We start from the raw sequence: 25,868 nt of genomic DNA on the forward strand, positions 1-25,868 counted from the left end.
GGTAAAGATTACAGTATGAACATGGTTTGAATTCCCCGGCTTCCATTCTTTCTGAGGCACAAAAAAAGTGAGGCAAAGTTAATTACACAAACTTTAGGCAGTGGATTTGTGTACAGGAATGTGTCATATTTATGCGACATATTGACCAAGATGACAACACAAACTGATATTTGATAAATAATTATTTAATTAACCAGCACTTCAAGTCCAGGAAAGTAGACATTTGAGCTACAAAAGGCTAGATTACCGATAATTACACATTTTCTCTAGCAGTAGTAAGAAAGTTCTCCAGCCCAGACACTTATTAGAGTGATGTTGCTTAAGGAAGAGTAGAATTGATGAATGAAGATTCTGTATGTTGATTTGAAGGGAAAAATAAGTCCTTCATTTCCTCTTTTTCAGAAAATTTCTGATGAGTGTTCATCAATTTGTCTCTCTCTTTTTCAAGTTGTTTAATCTCCAGAGACAGCTTATACACCTCCAGGGCCACTTTCACATCCTCTGGGCTTGGGAGACACTGCATGAGTTTTCTGCCTGTGAGCACTTGCTCACAACCTTCAGGTGCCTCCTAAAAGTGATTTAAAGAAATGAGTAGGGGATGGGAGTACATTTTGAGAGTCATTACTGGCAAAAGGGAGACTGACCTGAGGAACAAAGAGGAAATCAGGAGAGACAGTGCATCCTAGCAAGTGTTCACATGCAAGCCAAGCCCAGATCTGTCCTTGAGCAGCAACCAAGCAGGTTGAAGCTAAAAAGATGCTGGGCTCCAAAACAGATGCAAAGCACAGCCACAAGGACAACTGAGGGATGGTTCTGAGGACCAACCAGGAATGGAACAAATGCACAACCTTTATTGTAGATAATGTAGAGCGAGGAGTCAGGACATCTGGATCAACAGACTCTCAAGTCTAGAGATTTTGGCTCTAGACACACAGCAGGAAAATGTGTCTCTCTAGGCTTATCACCATGCAAGTTTGGAAGCGCTAATTGTGGTAAGTTACTTATGCTTCCCGACAAAAGTCAGATCTCCGCATTGCTAACTGGGACAGAACCTTGGGAGAAGCCATTATTTTTAGGGATTGGTAGCACAGAACTTCCTTGAATAGTGCCACTTACCCAGTCACACCTGGGCACTTCTGGGTACCAGGTTCTCGTCTCTGAGCAAGTGATACTTTTGGGACCGATCACACCATAGCCAGAATCACATTCGATAGTGACATTTTCAGGCTCAACATACTGATCCTTATCCACAGACAGCCTTCCATTCACTATTTCTGGTTTCAGACACAGAGCTGTAATGGAAACATATTTTTGAGCATACTGTTTCTAAAAAAAAAAGTCATCATATCAGTATTGGATAATAAAACGGATAAGACATTGTATTCATAATTATATTCTGGTCCTGCAGGTTGTTCTATGCTTTTATTTTAATGATAATTATAACAGTAATTATTAGCATTTATTGAACAAGTACTATATGTCAGTCTATGTGCTAAATTCTTTACTTATCTCATTTAATCCTCACTACCAATCTATGAGTTAGATACTATTATTATCACAATTTTACCAACAAGGAAACTGAAAAGTTAAATATTTCCTCAGTATCAAATAGCTTGTAAGTGGTAAGAATTGGTGCTCTCAATTGCTCCATCCCACAGCCTTGATTTGTGTGATTCCTGATGTTTTATTTCCATTGTTTTTGCTTCATAATCTTCCTGGGTTAGATGGAGCCAGTGGTAATTATTAGCAGAATGATGAAAGCTCCAAGCACAATCAAGAGATAGAGCCTTACTTGATTCGTCTTGTTTCTACAGCAGGTTTACCAACAGCACCACCATCAGGTCATCAAAAGTAGAAATGTGAAGATCATGGGGAAATGGTAACCATCATGAAGTTTTTGTGGAGATTTCCAACACATCATAATTTGGGAATTAACACTTGAGATTCCTCTTTCTTGAGTAGTTGAAATTAACTCAGGATTCTCATGAAAACTAGAGTCACAAAGGTATTCTCAGGTAAAAGATATTGTCTCAACATATTCTGGAAAGATACATAAGAACCTTGTAGTAGTGGTTCTCTCTGAACATAGGGCAAGCTATGATTTTGGAAGACTGGAATAGGAAGAAAAGTTCATTTTCAATGTACCTGTCAATTAATTTTTAAAATATATCAGGCATAATTTAAATCGTATGAATAAATAAATAAAGACAAAATGTATGCTGCCTTTGATTAATAGGAAACATTGCTATTAATATTTTCTAATTCTGTCTTCAATGGATTATGAGTTGAGTTGGAGTTACCTTTACATTGAGGAGGTGCATGTTGCCAGTGAAAAGACTTGCAGTAGATTGTAGCAAATCCAGCCAAAACATATCCTTCATCACATTCGTATGTAGCCTCAGGATAAGGAGTTATTAAAATAACTTCCTTGTAGTGTCCATGGGCAATACTGGGAGGGTAACTGCAAACTTGGATGATGAGAGAGACAGAAGAGCATGAACTCATAGTTTCAAATTAATCTCCCCAAATCTGAGTGATCTGTAGGAGATTCAAATGTTCCCATCCAAATCCTTTTTCCATAAGGTAACTTGACACAACTCAACATTTATACTGCTTTCCACCTGAGAACCTAGAGAAAAACTTGATGTGAATGAAAACAACTCTTGAGTTGAGAGAATCCTCCATTTTATAGGACCTTTCTTGGTTTTTGTTTACATGATCACTAAAATATTTCACTGCTTAGGGAAGTTAAATGAGCTTTGGTATGAAAGCATAAGTTCAACCACAGAGAGTCATATTAAATGAAAATCAATCTCAATAGAAGTCAGGCTAAGTAAAGGAAATATTTATCTGTGAATAGTTGTAAAGGCTCTGAATAACTGCATGATCCCCAAACAATCTTATCCATAACTACAACACCATCAGAACATAATTAGCATATTTTACAATTTAAACAATGATTTCAGTGTTGACATAAGTAATATGAAATGCTGGGGTAGTCACACTAGAAGGGAACGTTCAAGTTTCAGGAACTCTTGTATGAAAAATTGCAACAAATTTAGAGCCCTGAGAATGTCAAAGGAAATCCTGTGTTGAAGGATGATCGCCTCCTAAGATTAAAACTAAGTGTCAGGGATTTTAAAATGGTCTATTTTCTAAAAATAAAATAATCAGCGCCTTTAACAAACCATGGACATTTGAAAAAATAAAAATACCTCTATTGGCCTTTCTTTTTCATAGATCCTTCAAATTCATCTAGCACTTTTTGTTTTTTCTTTTCAGATGGAGTCTCTCTCTGCCACCCAGGCTGGAGTGAAGTGGCGTGATCTCAGCTCACTGCAACCTCTGCCTCCTGAGTTAAAGCGGTTCTCATGCCTCAGACTCCCAAATAGCTGGGATTACCAGTGTGTGCCACCACACCCAGCTAATTTTTGCATTTTTAGTAGAAACGGGGTTTCACCACGTTGGCCAAGCTGGTCTCGAATCCCTGACCTCAGGTGATCCGCACACCTCAGCTTCCCAAAGTGCCGGGATTACAGGCATGAGCATCCACACTCGGCCCTATCTAGCACTTTTTCTGTTTAACCAAACTAGTCAACTCCTCCTTCCCTAAACTTGTCATGTACATTTCCACTTCTATATATTAACATTTCCTCCTGGGACTCCTCCTTATTAGAATTTGCTTACCTTCTCTAATTGTTATCTCAAGTCCTACTTCTCCATGAAGCTTTCTTTGATTATTTCAATACACAATGTCTGTTCTTTCCTTATATAACACTTGTTAGCAGTAGATTACTTAAGATTAATAGAGTTTAATTAATGGAACATAAACAAATCGAGTGGTGCGAAGGATATATGGTAACAAATGTTTTGTACCCATGTCATGTCCCTTTGGACTTCTGACTACAGTTGCAGATTAAATATATAGTTTTACACAAGCTCAGACTTATGCTGATGATGTTCTACAGAAAGCATTCAACGTGAATCTGTCAGTCTTACTTTGGAGCCTCTTCTGCAGCTGAAAGAGCACAGTTGCAATTGAGGCTCAGTTACTGACTAAATTACTGAAGCAGTTACTGCCCTTTCAACCCTAAACCAACGTGCAACAGAAAGTATTGGATAAATGTCCCAGTCTCCCATCCTTCAGACAGATAATTATGAAAGGCATTCCTTACACTTCTCTGTGGTCCCAAAGAATTGAGCCCCTGCTGCTTATAATAATCACCTTTGCTTATTCCCCTTGTCTCTCTCTCAACCCTTGCTCCTACCTCCTAGAATCACCTCCAAAATAAACTACTGGCTCCCAAGTCATTTTTCTCAAGTTTTGCTTTTAGAGAAACCCAAACTATAGTACCGAGTAATCACCATCGTGTTGATGTGAAGAGTCTTTCATAATGAAGATACTTCCATAATAATGACATTTTCAATGTCTTATCCTGATTACAGACAGATGTTTATCACCTAGATGCTTATTTCTTCTCCTTGGTATTTCAACAGAGAGGTGGTTCAGTAGGTCTGAGTCAAAGCAAGGAAAGAAAAGGCTGACACTGTCAGCCACTAGGCTTCAAGGCTCTCCCTAACAGATCACTTCTTCAACCTGGAGCTTCCATTGTTACACAATATGTAAATCATGTTTTCTGCCTTGACTTATAAATATGGAGCTTTGTGAGGTAGTGTCCCTCTTTACTAAAACATCAGCATACATGCAGGAAAAATGACAAAGTGAGACTGAATGACTTCATCAATTCTACTTTTTTCTCTTACGAGAAAATTTCTCCTATAAGTTTGTCTTCCAACATATTTTGTTCTATAGCTGCCTCGCATGGTGCTAGTGGTGTGTATCTGTGATCCTCTTTGCACAATGCTTCTTGGAGGAACAACCTCAAATTCAGTTAGTTTTAAGTACTTTGATCCTTTGTGGAACCAAGTGGAATCATTTGGGAAAACTAGGAAATAATTACGACAAGTTATCTCAATATTCTTACCTGGTTCACATGCTGGCATTTTAGGCTTCCATGTGCCATCTGTGTGGCATGAACTCTCCCCATCAACAGAAACAGGATAATAGCCTTCATCACACATATATGAAATATTGTCTCCATAGGCATAGACACATCTACCAGTGAAATACCTCCTTTCATTTATGATTCTGATATTCTCCAGATCTGGTGTTGGGCAACATACCCCTGATGGATTAAAAAATGTTCAATGTTACATGTCTGTATCAAAATATCTCAGGTACCCCATAAATAAATACACCTACTATGTACCCACAAACATTTTAAAAAAATTTTTAAATGATGTTCACGTTTAGTAAATCAATCAGGGGGACACACCTTTGGCTGAAGACCTGATTCCACCTTATAGAAGATGTTAATATCTGAAGACAAACTCATAGAAGCGGAGAGTAGAACGGTGGATGCGAGAGGCTGGAGAAGGAAGGGGAAACAACTCTCCACTTGTTCAATAGGTTAAAAGTTTCAGTTGTGCAAGATTAATAAATTCTAGAAATCTGCTCTACAAATAGTGCCTATAATTAACAGTACTATATTGTACACTGAAAAACTTGTTGAAAGGGTAAATCTCATGTTAAGTGCTTTTGCCGTAATTTAAAGAGAGAAAGAGAAAGAAAGAAACAAAGAAGTCGAGAGAAGAGTTAGACCAAATATCTTCTCCAAATTCTGCCATTGTTTGGTTGAAATGCTATTACTTAATTTCCCTCCAACTGTGTTTCTTCATTAGAAGTCCTTAAAATGAAGTGTTGATTTTGGCAGTGATGAGCTAAGCAATTTAGATTCACCTCCTCTTTGATAACAAGTAGAAAAACATAGTGGGAAGGGGGCGGTTAATCCGTGAAGAATTCAGGTGTTAAGACCTTAATTGTCTTAGTTCTTTAAATGAGAAAGAAAGATACCCAACGAGGTATGCCAGGAATGTAGATATATATATACACACACACACACACAAACACTATATATATATAAAATATTCCTTGGTATTTCAACAGAAATACTAATATATAATATTATATCTATATTTCTCTGTTGAAATATATATAATATTACATATATAATATTATATAAATATACACAATAATTCTCCTCCCCCAAAATACAACTGAGTGGCTAAGAAGCTGATGAGAACTCAATATGTGTGATTGCTGGTGACCCGCAGCTCTTGGGAATCTTTAGAACTATATCTTGAAGTAAGAACAAACCAAAAATAGACCAACTATCTGTAATAAGTACTGAAACCCAGGCTTGTATCGTTACATTCCCTGATTGGATTCAGGTCATTCAAAGCCCTTAATGCCTCTTACTACCTGCCACAAGCAAACAGGAGACCAGACAAGGTTATTAAAAGCCAAAGAAAGCAAGAGACAATGCTAACAGATCTGAGAGGATCCAGAAAATGAAGTTCTAAACATTGATTTAAAAGCCACTTTGTTTCGTTATGTAGAAGGAAATAAAATACAACATTGAGAATTTTGGTAGAAAAATCAATATCAATACTACAAATCCACTACAAGTGGGAACCTTGAAACTGAAAAAATAATAAAGTTAAGGATTCAATTAATAATTAATATCAGATAATACATCAATGAAGGAAGAATTAGTGAACATAATTTATATTCACAATAAAATACTGAGAAACAAAAAGTAAAAACACCAATAAGAGCACAGGAAATATAGAAGATTCAGTATAAGAGCTTAACATAAATGTAGCCAAAGTGTCAGTAGAAGAGTGAAAATAGGGCTAAAATTGTACTCTAAGAAAATACTTATTTGTAATATTGAAGTATTTGAAGTTGAAAATTTTTCCAGAATCAATGAAAGGCATCAAACCTCATATTCCAGAAATATTCTAAATCTCAAGCAAGCTAAACACAAAGAAACCAACCCAGGCATATCTGACAAAAACTGCCAAAAAATAAAGACAAGAACATCTTAAAAGCAATCAGAAAAAATAGATAACCTTCACATGATCAACAGTACGACTAATAGCAAAATTCTTGACAGAAACAAATAAAGGCAGAAGACAATGGAATGAAATCTTTCACATGGCCACGGAAAATAATTGCCAATCTAGAATTTTATATCCAGCAAATATATTTTCAAATATTAAGGCGAAATAATGGTGCATTGAGGAAAAACAAAGAGAGAAATTTATTGTCAACAGGTTCTCACTAAAGGAAACTAAAGAGTATTTATGAGGCAAAAGAAAGGGACAATAGATATGACTGAAGAATCAGAAGAGAATAAAATAGTAATTATGTGAACAAATCTAAACTAATTGGATTTACTAAAATAATAATAGCAATAGTAATAATGATAATAATGCAGAGTTTAAGACACATTTATAATTGAAATACACAAAAATAAAATCATATTAAGTCAGGCAGGATAAATCAAGTTAAAGGTTTCTACGGCTTTTCATTGCCTGGGAAGAGGCAAAAGTAGTAAATTATGTGTAAACATCATAAAAAGAGTTAAAAGTAAATAAATGCCAAGTAAATACCAGGTAAAAAATGGAAAAAAAAAATTTAAATCAATTCAAAGAATGGAAAAAAGAATGTAAAACAAAAAAGTATGTAGCAGATAGATACTAGATATAAATTCAAATATATTAATAATTACACTAACTGTAAACTGACGAGTGCTCTAATTAAATAATGAAAATTGTCAAGTAGGATTAAAATATCCAACTCTATCTTGCTTCCAAGATACACTTAAAATCCATATAATTACAGAAATTGTAAAAACAATAGACTAAAAGAAGATAAACCGTGTAAACACTAACTCAAAGTTGTCAGAATTATATTAATGTAAAAGTAGAATTTTAAAGATAAAATAGTTATAGTAATAGAGTCATTTTATAATGATAAAAAGTGAAATTTATAAGGCAAATATATCACTCTAAATTTGTATGCATCTAGCAATGTAGTCTCAAAATACACAAAGCAAAAAATGATTTGAAAAAACAAAAAAGATGGCCAGGTGTGGTGGCTCACACCAGTAATCTCAGCCCTTTGGGAGGCCGAGGTGAGTGAATTTCTTGAGTCCAGGAGTTTGAGAGCAGTCTGGACAACACGGGAAAGCCCCATCTTTACAAAAAATACAAAAATGAGCCAGGTGTGGTAGTGTACACTTGTAGACCCAGCTACTGAGTCAGGAGGATGACATGAGCCCGGAAAGTTGAGGCTGCATCGAGCCGAGATCGTGCCACTGCATTCCAGCCTAGGTGACAGAGCAAGACCCTGTCTCAAAACAAGCAAACAAGCAAACAAATAAATAAAAACTCTGAAAAGACAAAAGACAGACAAAACTTTCTTAGTAACCGAGAGAACAAGCAGACAAGAAATAAATATAGATACGGGAATAGATTTGAACAAAACCATTAAAATTAGATCTAATTGATGTATATATAACATTGCACCCAACAACTGCAAAATATGCATATTTTCAAGTGCACACAGAACAGTTATAAAAATTAACTACATGCTATGGAGTGAAGCAAGTCTCAGCAAATTTCAAGGACTGTGCTCAACATTTTCAATAGCAAAGAAGATACACACACATACACACCACACAAAGTTCAAGTCTACTTACTCTCACACTCGTTGGAAGATGTCCATGTCAAATTTTCCTGACAAGTCACAGTCAGAGGCTCATCTAAAACAGGTCTATAGCCAGGTTTGCATAGATATTTCAACTCAGTTCCAATTTCAAATATTTCGTGATCACTTAGGTTGTAGTCATTTCTCTCCCAGGAAGCATAGGAAATGTCCGGTAGGTCGGTACAAGCATCCACTCATAAAGAAAGCACAAGGGTGAAAAAAACGTGTTACTGGGAATGGCAGAGTGACTCAGGAGCCTGTCACAAAATAGTGATATCATATACTCATTCAGCAAAAAATGAGATGGTAAAGATTAAATGAGAATTTCAGAAAAAGACTCGGCAGCACCGTTGCCCGATAGACTAGCGTCTATTAAGTGCATGTGTCTACTAAATGCATGTGCCACTGGAGAGGTTGTACGGGGAAGCATGCCATGGTGCAGGAAGGGGACAGTTTCTAGGTGCTGGGCCAACTCTGTAGGAGCTTAATTTTCCTTTCACGTCACTGCACTTTAGAATGGTTGGTCTTAAGGGAAGCATTAGGATCACTAGAAAGACACAGCAAAAATTTGCTCCAGGGTGAGACTGACTTTCTAATCTCGTTGCCTAATGGGGAATTACAATAAGAGGGATTCTTCTTGACATCATGACCCTATCATCTGCAACTTCATGCTTTGGCTTCAAACCAAGCCCCATATAACTTTTGCAGCTGGGCCTTTCATCTTGTATTTTTTTTTTTTTCCTATTCAACAATATACTAAAGGTTCGTGTGGATCAAGGAGAGGATATGTGTCTGTCAAACTGTATATTTATTGAATTTCATCACTACACATTTTGAATGGCACCTAAGTTCATGTGATAGCAGAAGAGACTAGATAAACCACAATGTAGTGGTGGCTTCCACCTCCAATTAGCTATGTGAGCTAGTGCCAGTTACTTAATCTTTCTTTTTCAGTTTTCTCATCATTAAAATTGGATAAAAAATAGCAACTTCTTAGAATAGTTGCAAATATTGAATGAGCTAATTGATGTAAAGCACTTAGAACAGTGTTTGTCACATAGAAAATGCTCAATAAATGTTAGCAATAAATCATTAATGTTATAAATGATCTGTATGTATTTACAACATCAGGGTCTCAAGACCAATATTGGCCCATAGAGCATTTCTATGCAAATTATAAAAAAGAACTGCCTTAAAGGAATCTTACTTCCATTGTTCAAAAAATTATCTTAATATGTTGATTCTGTTAGACTGAAACACTTTACTATTGTCTCCTGGAAAATATTTACAGCAAGTATATAAGTCTACAATATCTATGAAGTCGTTGGTCTCATGACTATATGATATATATGAAATTCTTCCAATAGCACTAAGATATCATTAACAAAAATCTTCCTTTTAACAAGAAAAGTATTAATTTATCTTAAAATGATTATTGGGAGTTGAGTTGGCTTGTGCCCATGAGCATGCCACACCTATATGTCAGGATAATTTTAGATCCAAATATTGGAACTCCATCATAGTCCATACTCACTGGATACGCAAGAGGGAACAGAAGGATACCACTCATTATTCGCTTCACAATAGATTAAACTGCTGCCTCGGAGGCTATAACCTTCCTCACAGTTAACCACAATAGAGTCTTTGTAAGTATAGAGGGGTCCAAATCCAGAAACAAAGATTGCCTTTGGAATCTGTGGTCGACGACAGACAATTTCTAAAGAAGCACACAAAAAGACATCTGAGTTATCAGAGAGAAATGGCAGTAAAGATGTGACTGTAACTGTTGGCATTGCTTCAAGGAGGGTCTAACACAAGCATATATTTAATAGGTACTGAACAAAGAAAACATTTTGGAGATTTGTATACTTCAAGTTGCCAGAAACCTCAGCAAAATGAGGTCCCATCATGTTGGTCATGTAAAGTCCTCCAGCTTTCTCATCGATAACAATGAGCAATATCTAAACCCTGAAGTCCAAATCTCAATGTCTCCAAATCCTTCCATTAAATGGCCTTATTTCCTGGATGATTTTGGTTGGGGGTCAGTGACCCATGGTAATGATATGGTGTCATGCAGAGGCAGCCAGGGCATCGGGAAATCTGTGGTGCGCCTCCATAAGCAGAGAACAAGTTGCCTTCACCCCACATGTTAGTCATCACGTCCTGTCAATCCTGCCACCTTAATTCCTCTATACTTCCTCAACTTCCCTCCAGGGTTACTGCTATGGCTACAGTTGAAGCCACCTTCATTTCCTGGCTGAAAGGTTGCAACAGGTGCCTATCAGTTATGTTTTGTCTCACTTCACTTTGTCCTTTTAATGTCTTCCCTTTTCCTTCATTCCAAACTCCTGAAAGTGACACACAAGGCTTTCATAACCTGGCCCCTACTAACTTATCCAGCCTCAGCTCCTGCCTTTTCCACTTCTTGCAGTCTTTTCACTATTATGTTCTCTCTCGCCCCGGCATTGGCTGTGTCCTGTACTGAGTCAAAACAATATGTGATACTATGGTTTTAGGCACTTTAATTGCAGTAAAGAATAATGTCCTAAACCAGCAAGCTGAATCATTACTGATATTGACAAAACATCTCTTCTGGCTTCCATAGAGAGGCCAAGGGAAAGTACTTTCTTTCATTGTCTTGTATTACCTTTATGACCTGCTGGTGTTGGTGTTGTTTTGTTTGCTCCTTAGGCATGCATGGTTGACATGATTAGTGTCCACCCATATTTCCAGTTATTGTAAGAAAAACAAAAGACGATGTTTCGCAGTTACTCTGCATTATGCAGAACCAAGGAACTAGTTCTGGCCAAAAGGCTGTAATGACAAGTGATACCTGTCACTTGCAGGTCAAAGAACTGAAGAGCCTGAGACTGACTTTCCTTTTTCTCTTCTCCCGCTGAACTAATTGTGGAAGTTTTGACATGGAGGTGTCAAAGATCTAAACAATCTGGATTACCATATAAGTGACAGCTGCCCTAGGGAGTTTCCCAGGCTAGCAGTGCACTAAGAAGAAACTTGAAAAAAACATTTACTATATAAAGGCCTTGAGATTTAGGTGTTGATTACTACTGCAGCACACCCTATGCTATTCTGACTGATACAGCATGGGACAAGATTAGTTGAATAAATGAATGACTCCATCATTGCAATGATTAGTTTCTCTTTTAATCATTCCATCTTCCCTAATAAATACACCTTCCTTTTGCTTTTAAACAAATAAAAGAGATCAAAGCAGAACTTATCATTCTGACTTACTTTCACAGATAGGAGGGTTTGGGCTCCAGACACCTATCGTTTTATTCTCCACCGTGCAGGAGATGGAGGCATTGCCTATAAGTGAGAAGTAGGGGTTGCAGGTGTAAGTGACAGAGGAGGCATATGTGTAGAATTCTCGATCTCCACCGCTGTGTTTCCCATTCCTGATGTCTGGAGGGGGCTCGCACTTGGCAACTGAGGTGAGTGAGTGAAGAGAAAGAAATACTCAGGGTAGGCATTGTGTTAAATCCAAAATTCATGCAAACTATAATGGAGGATAAAAGAAGCAGTGAAATTTCACAGTAGTGTTATTCCCTAAAGTAGTTTAGGTTTGTAGTCAGGTCAGAAAAAAAAGTTTTACTTACTTACACATTCTGGGAGAGGATCACTCCAGTCAACTCCTTTACCTTGGATCTGACAACGACTGGTGGTTGAGCCAATTAAGAAAAACCTAAATAAGGTAGGTCAAAGATTTTAGTGGAATTCATTTACTCTAGACATAAATTATCTATGAGGTTTTGGACAAATCAGAAAAAAATAAATATTGAGTACTATGCTTAGTACATGTGTGATGTAATAACCTGCACGCCAAATCCCCACGACATGAGTTTGCCTATATAACAAACCTGCAGATGTACCCCGAACCTAAAATAAAAATTGTAAAAATATATATTTTTGCGAACTTTCTTATCTCCTGTTTGTTCTCCTGAAAATGTATTTATCTTTCTAAAGAGTCATTTGCTTCCCATAAGTGCCTTTCTCCCATCACCTACTAAAATGGTATATAAGCCCCAAATTCGAATCACCCCCTTTGAGTTACTCATCACCAAGCTCTCCCACATGTATGTTGCATCAATAAACACTGTAATTTCCTCCTGTTAAAGAAAAAAAGAAACAAATTTTTATTAAATATTTTGAAATGAAAAAATAATGCTTTCTTGATTACCGATGACCATTTAGGCCAGCTTGCAGTTACATTTTCTCATATCAAGCAAAGGGTTTATTTGTTCAATTTTAAAATGCTCTAGCTTGTCTAAGCAACTTAAGTTTTTTCTTTGTATCACATGGTACCCATCCGCAATGAATAAAAATAGAACAGAACAAGCTTTACACCTAAAATCTGAGGACTTGGCTTAAATCTTACACTCTCCCTAGCAAGCTATAAATCAAGCAGCTCAAAACAAGTAAGTGGTTCACTCGAGTTTGTTATGTAGTTTCCTTTAAATAAAGGAGCAAGACACATTACTGATGTGTACTAGTACTCTGACCTCTAATTTGAATCTTTCTTCTGGCTTCTAGAGCTTGGTTTACTCTCATAAACCTGAGAGTTCCTTAGGAACTCTTAGGTTCCTAACTTCCTGATTATCATCTCATTGTTCTTGTTCTTGACAAGTCCCAGTCTTTCTTCTAGGGCTTTTTGCCTTTTAAAAAAAAATTTACTCTGAATATCAATAATAAGCTCCTGAATAAAATATTATCAAACACAGTCCAGGAACACTTTAAAAGAAAATTATACAATGACCAAATAGTACAGTTTTATTTCAAGAATAAAAGGATTCTTCAAAATTAGGAAATATATTAATATAGAATACCTTGTTATAGACTGAATGTACCTACTCAAAATTTGTATGTGGAAGCCCTAATCCCTTTGTGTGGCTATATTTGCATAAGGAAGTAATTAATGTTCAGAAGGGTGGGGCCCTGATCCAATAAGATTAAAGTCCTTATAAGAAAAAACACCACAAAGATCTCCCACTTGCAGTCCCGGCGCCCTCATGCTGACACCAGGGAAAGGTCATGTGTGGACACAGTGAGAGGACAACCAGTCATCTGCAACCCAGGCGGGGAGCCCTCAACAGGAACCAAACCCTGCGGGACCTTGTTCTGAGACTTCTAGACTCCAGAACTGTCCCAGTCCATGGGATTTTGGTATTTTGTTATGACAGCCTGAGCAGACTAATATATACATGATATTAATAAATCTATTAAGAAAAATAAATCATCATCTTAATAGTCACTAAAATGGCATTTGAAAAATAATCAACAATTAGTTTTGGCCAAAAATGTTCAATATAATGGGAATCAGTGGAGATACAGCTCCACTAAATTTAGGAAGAAAATGCTTGCTAGTCATTTCTGCTAGAGTCAAGAATAAGAGAACAATAACTGGTATCAATTTTTTATTTGAGGTAATTGCTAGCATAAGTACGTAAGAAAAAGGAATTAGAAATACAAAAATTGGAAAAGAGAAAATAACAGAATCATTATTTTCAGATTACATAATTACATATCTGGAAATCCCAAGAAAATCCAACTGTATTAGTCCGTTTTCACACTGCTGATAAAGACATACCTGAGCCTGGGTAGTTTATAAAGAAAAAGAGGTTTAATGGACTGACAATTCCACATGGCTGAGGAAGCCTCAAAATCTTGGTGGAAGGGAAAAGGCATGTCTTACATGGCAACAGGCAAGAAAGAATGAGTGCTAAGTGAAAGGGGAAACCCCTTATAAAATAATCAGATTTCGTGAGACTTAATCATCACCATGAGAACAATATGGGGGAAACCACCCCCACTCCATGATTCAGTTATCTCCCATGGGGTCCCTTCTACCACATGTGGGAATTATGGGAGCTACAATTCAAAATGAGATTTGGGTGGGGACAAATCCAAGTCATATCACCAACTGATAGACTATTATAAGTAATAAGGAAATTCAAGGTATTAGCTGAGATAGGAGATTAATATATAGAAATAAGTAGTTTCCGTATATATGAATAAAAATTGTTAGGAGATATAATGGAATAAAAGACACCATTTGCAATCTCAAAAATAAGACAAAAATAAAATAAAATAGCAAAGACTAAACATAAGAATTGAAAAATGTAAATGGGGATATATAAACAAGCAAACATAGGAAAACTATAAAAATAGAACAGTCAGGCAGATACCTCTAAGTGATATTGCACACTAAAAATTCAAGAGAAAGGACCTGGTTGTGTGAATAGAAAGACTAAAAGCATTGAATAGAACATCTAAAAAAGACTAATATACACTGAAGAATTAAATACGTATTTTTAAAAGATGTTCTCTCACATGGATTAGGTGTAGATCTATTAATAAATGATGCCAAGACAATGTAAAGGTCATCTAGAGAAAGATATGGATTCTTTCTGTATTTTTTTTAACATTTGCATGTGAACCTACACTTACCTCAAAATAAAAAGTTTTTCATCCCTGAGAAGTCTGAAAAAATAAAAAACTTTAAAAATACTATACAGAAATTTTTTTCTCTTTTTAATAGGCAAAAATTCAAAAGTTTGATAAAATAGTGAATCATGGAGGTAAAGACATAGGCATTTGTTTATATTACAAAATATTACAGTTTATAAAGAGCAATTTGGCAATATTTAGCAAAATTTCAAAGCATCTTCTCTTTAATCCAACAATCCCACTTCTGGGAATTTGTCCTACAAACATCTCTCTATATTAATATATATAACATAACATATATACAAAGTATGCATCAGGACATTGTATGTAACAGGAAAAGATTGGAAACACACAAAAGTCCATCAGTAGGAATCATTAAATAGACTATGATAAGCTACGATACATGCGTTAGAAAACTATACAGCTGTAAACACACATATACACACAGACAGAGAGAATGAGGAAACACTTGGTGCATGAATGTCAAAGATCTCTAGTACATATCTGTCTTAGATGTTTCTGGTTGCTTTAACAAAATACCATAGACTGGATGGCTTAAACAACAGGAATTTATTTCTCACAGTGCTGGAAGCTAGGAAGTCTGAGATCAGGGTACCAACATAGTTAGGTTCTGGTGAGGGCCCACTTCCTGATTTGCAGATGGTTTGACTTCCTGCTGTGTCCTCACATGGCAGAGAAAGAGAGAGAGAGAGAGAGAGAGAGAGAGAGCTCTCTCATGTCTTTTTATGAGGACACTAATCCCCACATGAGGACTCCGTTTCCATGACCTAATTATCTCCCAAAGGCCCCATCTCCAAATACCATCACACTGGGGATTCAGATATGAATTTTGAGGGAATACCAAAAAAATTCAGTCCATAGCAATGTTGTAAGTGAAAAAAACAAAAGCAAGGTTCAAAACGATGTCCGCAGTCAGATATCTTCTGTTATAATAAAAGGGGAAAAATGTTGATAAAAATACTTGTACTCACTTGTATTTATAGAAGCAAACACTAAAGGGATAAATCTGAAACTAATCAATGTCATTTTCTGTCAGAGGGTAGAGAGAAATGGGATGAATGAGGATGGGGTGGAAGTGAGAATTATTGATGTATATCTTTTTATGCCACTTTTATTTTTGAAACATATAAATGCGTTAACTCCTTATAAAAATTAAATGAAAAGGAAATTATTGCTTCTAGGTTGCCTTATACTCACCCCTCTGAGCAGCTGAATTCTATGGTTGAACCAAGGAGAAGATCTTTCTTAACTTCCACTATCCCATTGATTAATTCTGGATTTCTGCATCGTTTCTCTAGGAGGAAAATTGAAATAATGACTCATGATTCCAATTACTCACAAAATAGAACATTAGGGAAAAAAAAGTCTGGTTCACTAACTTTAACTCCTGCTTCCAGATACACCTAGAGATATTTTTCAATGCTTGTTTCTTATTCTGACTCATTTTTTCTCTTTCTATGGAAAGAGGGCGCTTTATGAAGTGGGCCCTATTTCTCTTATCCTTTCGTAGAGGGAGAAATATAGAATAGATAGAAACCGACCTGGATTGCTCCGGTCTGAACTCAGATCTCGTAGGACTTTAACCACTGAATAAACGAACCCTTGATAGCTGCTGCACCATTAGGATGTTCTGATCCAACATCGAGGTCATAAACCCTATTGTCGATATGGACTCTAAAATAGGATTGCACTGTTATCCCTAGGGTAACTTGTTCCCTTGGTCAAGTTATTGGATCAATTGTGGGCATTGATTCGCTTTGGCTGGTGTAGCCTTAGCATAGGTTGTTCGGAGGCTGAGTTATGCTCCGAGGTCACCCCAACCAAAATTTTTAATGCAGGTGTAGTGAGTTAAAGTCCACAGATTTGTATGGTTTAGATTGCATTAGTAAATTAAAGCTCCATAGGGTCTTCTTATCGTATTATCTTACGTCCGCCTCTTCACGGGCAGGTCAATTTCACTGGTTAAAAGTAAGAGACAGTTGAACCCTCGTGGTGCCATTCATGCAAGTCCCTATTTAAGGAACAAGTGATTATGCTACCTTTGCACGGTCAGGGTACCGCGGCCGTTAAACACGTGTCACCTGGCAGGCGGTGCCTCTAATACTGGTAAAGCTAGAGGTGATGTTTTGGTAAACAGGCGGGGTTAAGTTTGCCGAGTTCCTTTTACTTTTTTTAACCTTTCCTTGGAAGCATGCCTGTGTTGGGTTAACAGTGTGAGTAGTATTAGTTTTGTTTGTGTTTGTAAATATTGGACTGTTAAGTATCAGTGAAATTCTTGTCTGACGTAGGCTTATGCGGTGGAGAAAATTTTCATGTTACTTATACTAACATTGTTGCTTCTATGAAATAATAGATTAATCCAATGTGATGGGAGGAGTTCAGTAGTATGTTTGGGATTTTTTAGGTGTTTGATGTTGAGCTTGAACGCTTTCTTAATTGATGGCTGCTTTTGGGCCAACTATGGAAATTGGATTTTTTTACTCTCTATACAAGGTTTTATTCTAGTGTCTAAAGAGCTGTCCCTCTTTAGACTAACAGTTAAGTTTACAAGGGGATTAAGTGATTCTGTAGGTAAACTTAAGATTGAACCAAGATTCTATCTTGGATAAACCAGCTATCACCAGACTCGGTAGGCTTGTCACCTCTACCCAGAAATCTTCCCACTATTTTACCACATAGACGGGTGTGCTCTTTTAGCTGTTTTTGGGTAGCTTGTCTGGTTTCGAGGAACTTGGCTCTAGTTCTCTTTGCGAAGTTGTCTCTGGTTAATTCACTATGCAGAAGGTATAGGGGTGTATCCTTACTGTTTTGTGCTTGGTTGGTCTTTTTTCATCTTTCCCTTACGGCACTGTGTCTATAGCACCAGGATAAAATTTCTATCGCCTATACTTTTGTACGAGTGAATGGTTTAGTAGAAGTTATTTGGTATTAGTATTGATTCGGTTTGCGGCTAGCGTTAGCTCAAGGCAATCAAATTATATTGAGGTCTTCAGGGTGTAAGCCGGATGCTTTATATTAAGCTATGCCTTGGTTTATCCAAGTGCACTTTCCAGTACACTTACCATGTTACGACTTATCTCCTCTATATAGATATGAGGGGTGCTTAGTTAAGTTGATGCTTAAATATATTTGAGGAGGGTGACGGACAGTGTGTGCGTGCTTTATGGCCTTATTCAATTAAGCACTCTGCTCTTAATCCTCCTAGGGCTCTTAGATTTCATAAGAGCTATTGTGGGGTTTTCTGGGATAGAAAATGTAGCCCATTTCTTACCACCTCATAAGCTACACCTTGACCTAACTTTTTGCGGGGGCACTTATGCTTACTTTATAACCTTTATTAGGGTTTGCTGAGGATGGCGGCATATAGACTAGGCGAGAGGTGGTGAGGTGAATCGGAGTTTATCCATTATAGAACAGGCTCCTCTAGAGGGATGTGAAGCACCGCCAAGTCCTTTGAGTTTCAAGCTGTTGCTTATAGTATTCTGGCAAGTAGTTTTGTTGTTCTAACTATTGAGGTTTAGGGCTAAGCATAGTGGGGTGTCTAATCCCAGTTTGGGCCTTAGCTGTCGTGTGTTCAGAAGTCTTAAAGCCACTTTCGTAGTTTATTTTACGTCAGCTGGTGTTTTTTACAACTTAGATGGAGTTTAGCTTTATTAAAATAGATCTAAAACACTCTTTAGGCCAGTTTCTATCAGCTTGGGTTAATAGTATGGCCGCAGTGTCTGGCACGAAATTAACCAACCGTGGGTGCAGCATAGCTTAGTTAAACTTTCATTTATTGCTAAAGGTTTGTCACTGCTGTTTCCCGTGGGGGTGTGGCTGAGCAAAGTGTTTTGAGCTGCGTTATACGTGCTTGATACTTACTCCTTTTGATTGTGGTGATTTAGAGGGTGTTTTCACTGGGGCGGGGATACTTGCATGTGTAATCTTGCTAAGAGTTAATAGAAAGGCCAGGACCAAACCTGTCTGTTTATGGGATGTATGAATCCGTCTAGGCATTTTCAGGTTGCTTTAGGTTGATTAGGTTGATTAGTCTTGCTTTAGGTTGATTAAGCTACATAAACGGCTTTTGTTAAATTTTGGGGGATTATATATGGTTGTGAGGTCCTGTCTTTGAGGGTTGTGATAATAAGGGTGTGGGTCTGGTAGTGGGTAGGTATGTAGGTGGGGTAAAATAGAGAGGGAGTTAAAGTTGAAAGTAGTGGGATGAGATGGAGATTGTGTTAGTTGAGGGGTAGCAGTTAAAATTGTGCATAGCTAAAAGATGAGAACGCAGGCTCTGGCTACGTGAATTGAGGCTTTTGGTTTTGGGGTTTGGCAAAGGTATATTTATAGGGGAAAAGCAAGAGATGGGGAGGGGGGATTTGAGAACAAAGGTAAAAATTTGTTGTGGTTTTATAGTTTAGGATGAATATACTATAGGATTGGTTATTGTTATGTCCAACAAGCATGAATTAAATTAACACCTTATTGGTAGTTATGCGAGGCTGGAATATTGAACGTAGGTGCGATCAATAATGGTATGTACTAGGAATCAAAGACAGATCCTGCGACATACGGTGTGGCGGGGCCAGCTTTCTGCGATGGGGTCATGCGCGCACCCGAGATAAAAGATACCAAATGCATGGAGAGCTCCCGTGACTGGTTAATAGGGTGATAGACCCGTGATCCATCGAGATGTCTTATTTAAGGGGAACGTGTGGGTGATCTTAGTCTTATGGCCCTGAGGTAAGAACCAGATGCCGGATACAGCTCACTGTAGCTACCCCCACGTGTTATGGGTCCGGAGCGAGGAGAGTAGCACTCTTGTGCAGGATATAGATTTCACGGAGGATGGTGAACAAGAAACCACTAACTGAGGGGGGTATCCATGGTGACGAGAATATATTTGACTTATATGTGCTATGTTCGATGAACGGTGTAATGTGCTATGTACGATAACTGAGTTTTGGTATTAGTTGGTATCCTTGGGGGAAAACTTGATCTTTGGGAGTTCATGTTATGTTCTACAGTTGGTTAAGTCATGAGGATTCTTGCTTGTAAGCATGTTTGCAAGGACAGTTTATAAGTGTGCATAAATATGTATGATGTACAGTTAAGCATTTGTAGTACTATGTAATATTCGTGTTGGCTAGCAGTAATGCACGAATTACATAAGAGGTTGTAAAATAAGTTAGTACTTAAGTCAAACTTAAAACGTGCACCCCATAGAATACAGAGAGTAGCTTAAATTAGAATATTAGCTTTGGGTACTGATGGTGAAGTTAAGTGCTTTCTCTCTGAGTTGTCCTGGGGAGAAGTCTCCGTATCCGGTTTACAAGACCAGCGTATTAGCTTATATTATAAGGGCAGGTTCATTTGAGTAGATTGTTTTCGGTTAAGGAGACAAGTGGTATAAAGGTTCAGATTGTGATAAAGTATATTATGGATGCTATTTGTCTGATAATAATGAAGGGGTGGTTTACTGGTTGGCCTCCAATTCAAGTAAGGGTCAGTAGAATTGTGATTAGGAATCAATATAGGAATTGGCTGAGTAGGCGGAATGTTATGCTTTGTTGTTTGGATTTGTGAAGTATGGGAATAAATGCAAAGATGAGGATTGATAGTAGAAGTGCTAATACACCTCCTAGTTTGTTAGGGATGGACCCTAGAATTGCGTATGCAAATAGGAAGTATCATTGTAGTTTGATGTGGGGGGGAGTGTTTAGGGGATTAGCTGGAGTATAGTTGTCTGGGTCACTTAGTAGGTCGGGTGAAAATAGTACTAATATTATTAAGGCGAGGAGGAGGAGGATTAAGCCTAGGATATCTTTGATTGTATAATAAGGGTGAAAGGTAATTTTGTCGGAGTGGGAGGAAATCGCGGAGGGATTGTTTGATCCTGTTTCGTGAAGGAATAGTAGATGTAAGGTTGTAAGGGCTGTAATAATGAAGGATAAGATAAAATGAAGGGTAAAGAATCGTGTGAGGGTGGGATTATCAATTGGATATCCGCCTCAGACCCATTGGACAAGGTCAGTTCCAATGTATGGGATGGCTGACAGGAGGTTTGTGATTACCGTGGCACCTCAGAATGATATTTGGCCCCATGGGAGTACGTAACCTATGACGGCTGTTGCTATAGTTATAAGTAGGAGTATAATGCCGATATTTCAGGTTTCTAGGAGGAGGAATGAGCCGTAGTATAGGCCTCAACCGATATGTGGGAAGAGGCAGATAAAGAATATAGAGGCACCGTTAGCGTGGAGATAACGGAGGGTTCGGCCGTAGTTTACGTCTCGGGTAATGTGTGCAACTGAGGAGAAGGCGGAGGAGGTGTCTGGCGAGTAATGTATTGCCAGGAATAAGCCTGTGATGATTTGTAGGATTAGACAGGTAGCAAGGAGTGAGCCGAAGTTTCATCATGCGGAAATATTGGACTGAGTGGGTAGGTCAATGAGGGAATGATTAATTATTTTTATAAGGAGTTGGATTTGCGTGTTGCGGTCATCAGTGTTTTTATAGTTGAAATACAACGACGGTTTTTCATATCATTAGTCATGGTTAGAGTCCATGTGGAAGCAATGACATATATTTTATTCTTGTTCAGTGTGCTATTGGTTATGTGGTTTGTAGGATTTTCTTCTAAGCCTTCTCCTATTTATGGGGGCTTGGCGTTAATTGTTAGTGGTGTGGTTGGCTGTGTTATTATCCTGAATTATGGGGGGACTTATATGGGCTTAATAGTGGTTTTGATTTATTTGGGGGATATAATGGTTGTTTTTGGCTACACTACGGCAATGGCTATTGAAGAGTATCCTGAGGCATGGAGTTCAGGGTTTGAGGTTTTAGAGAGTGTTTTAGTAGGGTTGGCGATGGAGGTGGGGTTGGTATTATGAGTTTTAGATTTTGATGGGTTGGTGGTGGTGATTAATTTTAATAATATAGGGAGTTGAGTGGTTTTTGAGGGAGAAGGGCCGGAGTTAATTCGGGAGGGTTCTATTGGTGCAGGTGCTTTATATGACTATGGGCGCTGATTGGTAGTAGTTACTGGTTGAACACTATTTGTTGGTGTATATATTGTAATTGAGATTGCTCGGGGTAATAGACTATGTGATTAAAAATAAGGTTAGGGTAAGGGGAATGAGGAAAGAGAGATAATAGGATTTGATTATACCTTTTTGAGTGGCGGTGAGGATTGAAGTAGTAATATGGGTATGTGAGATTGTTTTGGGTGTAGATTTTTCTAATCAGATTGAATCTAGTAAGAGGAAGGCTAAGTTTTGACTTATAAGTAAGTTTTGGTAGGGAAGTGTTCAGTGAATTGTAATGGGGTAGAATCCTAATATATTGGAGAATCTGAATGTGTGGAGTGGAATATTTATTTTAAGCTTATTGGTTATAAGAGTGAGGTCTAGGGCTACTAGGAATCCTAGAGCAGTTATGTGTAGGGCTGAGAATTTTAGGTTGGGTGATATTGTTATTTGGGGGAGTGAAGTGGGAGAGATGCTATTGGTGATGAGGAATCCTGAGAGCAGGCTGCCGGTTGTGAGGCGTTTGATTGGGTTTAGTAGGGTGGGAATCTTTTCGTTGATATTAATTAGGGTCGAGAAGCGGGGTTGTCCTGTTAGGGTGAGGAGGATGGTTCGAGTGCTGTAGGCGCTTCTTAGGGAGGTGGCAATCAGAGTGATAGATAGGGCTCAGGCGTTGGTATACGACGTGTTTGCGGTTTCGATAATAAGGTCTTTGGAGTAGAAGCCTGTAAGAAAAGGCATGCCTGTGAGAGCCAGACTACCGATGGTTAGGGAAGTTGAGGTAAGGGGTATTATTTTAAATAATCTTCCTATTTTCCGATTGTCTTGTTCATTATTAAGGTTGTGGATGATAGATCCAGAGCATATAAATAATATGGCTTTAAAGAAGGCGTGGGTCCAAATATGTAGGAATGCTAGGTGTGGTTGGTTTTTTTTGTTTTTTTTTGTTTTTTTTTTTTGAGGCAGAGTCTCGCTCTGTCTCCCAGGCTGGAGTGCAGTGGCGCAATCTCGGCTCACTGCAAGCTCCGCCTCCCGGGTTCATGCCATTCTTCTGCCTCAGCCTCCAGAGTAGCTGGGACTACAGGCGCCTGCCACCTCGCCCAGCTAATTTTTTGTATTTTTAGTAGAGACGGGGTTTCACTGTGTTAGCCAGGATGGCCCCGATCTCCTGACCTCGTGATCCGCCCACCTCAGCCTCCCAAAGTGCTGGGATTACAAGCGTGAGCCACCTCGCCCGGCCTGGTGTGGTTGGTTAATGCCGATAGTGACTATGCTTTGAGAAAAAAATAAATGTAAACATATATCTCATTTTTCTGACACATATTAAGAAGAGAAAAAAAAATTTCACTTGGTTTCATTTGCTCAGTTAGACCACTGTGATAATACTAGATATGTTTATTGACCAGTTGTCCATAAAAATGTATGCTCTCAAAAATATATGACCTTCATCACAGGGAAACAGAAGGAAAAGGGAAGCAGATGCTATATTTTAACTGTTAGAAAAATATGTCCAAGTGTATTCCCAACTGACTCCTTCCAAATACTATAGGTGATGTTAATTTTGAACTGTTTTGATCAAAGATTTTCATATGAATTAAGTAATTCATTAAGTTCCTAAAAGAACTTTCTGGGAAAAAAAGTAAAGATGAGAAAAATAAATGTTGATACTTACTTGCACAAAAGATACTATAGTTCCATGAGCCTTTGGCATCACAAATCAGTCGACTTGAATTAATTTTACCATATCCAGGGTGGCAGGTGTATTTCAGAGTAGTTCCAGTTTTGAATTCAGTATCATACAACGGATTTATTGGAGAAGCAAATGGTAACTTGGGTGGAGGACCACAGTCACCTGCACACACACAAAAAATGGCAAGGAACATCAACAGCTATATCTTGGGACACAATGTCTCGATATCTGAGTACTAAGTTTTCTAGAGCAGAGACCATGATTTTCTCTTTCATCGTAACTCCTATTATGTCATTGTTCAATGAGTGCAGTAAGTGATCAATAATACACGCTTGTTGAGTAATGAAAATGACAACGATAATGAGTAAAGGCAGAAAAATTTCATCCGTCTTTGACTGTATAAGTGCGAATTTATTAGAAAGTGAATGAATAGACTTGATTTTCATCATTCTATCAGATTGCCCACATCTGTCTGCTCAGAATATAGGCAGCTATGCTATGCCATGTGACTCTACCTCCTGCCTTAGCAGAAACATATTTTCTACTAATAATAGCATTATGCAAGATTAGTTGCCTCAGTCAAGGATGAGGAGGCATTTCATTTGTGTCCTTTTGGACCTTTTAGGTTTAGAATAAATGGCCTGTTAAAAAATAAAAATATTTTTCAAAAGCATCACAAGGTGGAGAATCATTAAACCCTTGAAAAATAAAATCTTAATTCTACTTCCCTGGCAAGAATTAAACAAAGTACTGAGTGACCTTCCAAATGCCCCAGAAGAATTATGCCGACCTCCCCTACATTCTAAATAACCACACAGGCAGTGAGAGTTCATGGCCAGCCTGGCAGATGATACGAATTTATTACAAGTCATGATTGCTTCAATGTTAAGTTGTTCAGAGTTTCCTGGAGAGAAAAATTCTAAAAGGGAGCATCAGGAGCATCTATAAAACAAGATTTTCTTTTTAGTTTATAGAATGCTTCCCAAATTCCAGGTGGTCAAATATATCCCATAATGTTAAAGATCTCTTAGACACCTCTTAAAATAGGGTGTGTGATGAACTCAGTTGTAGACTGGTTGTCTGGCCTGTCTCTCCACTACTTACCAAGAACGGTAGCCAACAAAACAGTGACCAGCATCATTTGGAACAGAGTTGAATTGGAGACTTTCCACAGCCTAGAGAAGAGCAAAGCTGCCATTTCTCCTTTTCTATCGAAGGTGGAGCCCTCAAGGAGTGCAAGTGGAGCTTTCTGGGAGTGCATGATCTGGTGCCTCTTCAGTGTTTTTCTGCTGAAAGAACTCAACTTAATAAACAGTCATTGAATTCTTACCTGTCCTAAAGTACTACGAAGAATAAAAAGGGAACTGTTTTCAAGGAGATTATAATCAAATGTAGAAGAGAAGGCATTAAATGTTTGTAATAAAAGATAGCTTGTATTTTCTGACAGGAACATATTCAGGAGACCAGTAAATTCCAGAGACCTGGGGTGGACTGTACAGAGGTAGTAGATATTGCTGTGAAATTTGGAGTGTTAAATGTGGGATATTTTATGGCAATAGTAAAAATTGAGTAAAGGCACAGCAGTGAGAAGGTAAAGGTTATTTCTTGAAAATAGTACTTAGTACTTCAGTTTGTTTAGAAGATAAGGAATTCCTGATAGGAGATGATAGTTAAAGATAGAGAAGGAGGTTAGAACTGGGTTTGATCAGGTTTTCAATACCAAAATTGGGAGCTTGAAACTAGGAAATATATACACACTTTGTTTAAGTAACATGATTACTCTGTTTTTGAAAGACTATTATGGCAGATTTATACAAGGTAGATTGAAAGAGGCAGAGAGAAGAGACAGGGAGATTGATTAAGAAGACTATAGCAATTGGCCAAGCGAGCCAAGGAAATTATCTGAAAAGGAAATGGCAGAAGAGTTATAGAAGAAACAGCAAGCTTAAGAGAAGCAAGAAAATGATGACAGAGGAAAAGAGTTGGAGATGTCTCTATCTATTAATCATATATCTTTCTATCCATCCATCTATATGATTTTCTTATGGCAACTATTAAC

The 25,868-nt window shown here is 37.8% G+C and overlaps 1 protein-coding gene across 1 annotated transcript; it reads right to left on the bottom strand.

Annotated features, from left to right (window-relative positions):
* Window positions 1-319: 319 nt before the first annotated feature.
* LOC105529698 (C4b-binding protein alpha chain-like) lies at window positions 320-25,070 on the bottom strand. The gene is made up of 10 exons (XM_011966903.1): window positions 24,914-25,070; window positions 23,792-23,971; window positions 16,371-16,400; window positions 11,873-12,067; window positions 10,152-10,334; window positions 8,610-8,813; window positions 4,986-5,186; window positions 2,301-2,468; window positions 1,117-1,292; window positions 320-568 (listed from the first exon to the last, which is right to left on the bottom strand). The coding sequence occupies exons 1-10, from the start codon at window positions 25,068-25,070 to the stop codon at window positions 320-322; spliced, it is 1,743 nt and encodes a 580-aa protein (XP_011822293.1).
* Window positions 25,071-25,868: the final 798 nt, after the last annotated feature.

Source organism: Mandrillus leucophaeus, unplaced genomic scaffold (genome assembly GCF_000951045.1).
Source record: "Mandrillus leucophaeus isolate KB7577 unplaced genomic scaffold, Mleu.le_1.0 Scaffold1194, whole genome shotgun sequence".
In the NCBI taxonomy this organism is placed as follows: domain Eukaryota; kingdom Metazoa; phylum Chordata; class Mammalia; order Primates; family Cercopithecidae; genus Mandrillus; species Mandrillus leucophaeus.

What these genes read in the sequence shown, in the direction of transcription:
- LOC105529698 (XM_011966903.1), bottom strand. Translation starts at nt 25,070, where the DNA reads ATGCACTCCCAGAAAGCTCCACTTGCACTCCTTGAGGGCTCCACCTTC. An exon ending in CAGAAATCCAGAATTAATCA is followed by an intron (nt 12,068 to 16,370) that starts ATGGGATAGTGG and finishes CACTCACCTCAG; the next exon opens with TTGCCAAGTGCGAGCCCCCT. An exon ending in TGTTCCCTCTTGCGTATCCA is followed by an intron (nt 8,814 to 10,151) that starts GTGAGTATGGAC and finishes TGCTTTCTTTAT; the next exon opens with GAGTGGATGCTTGTACCGAC.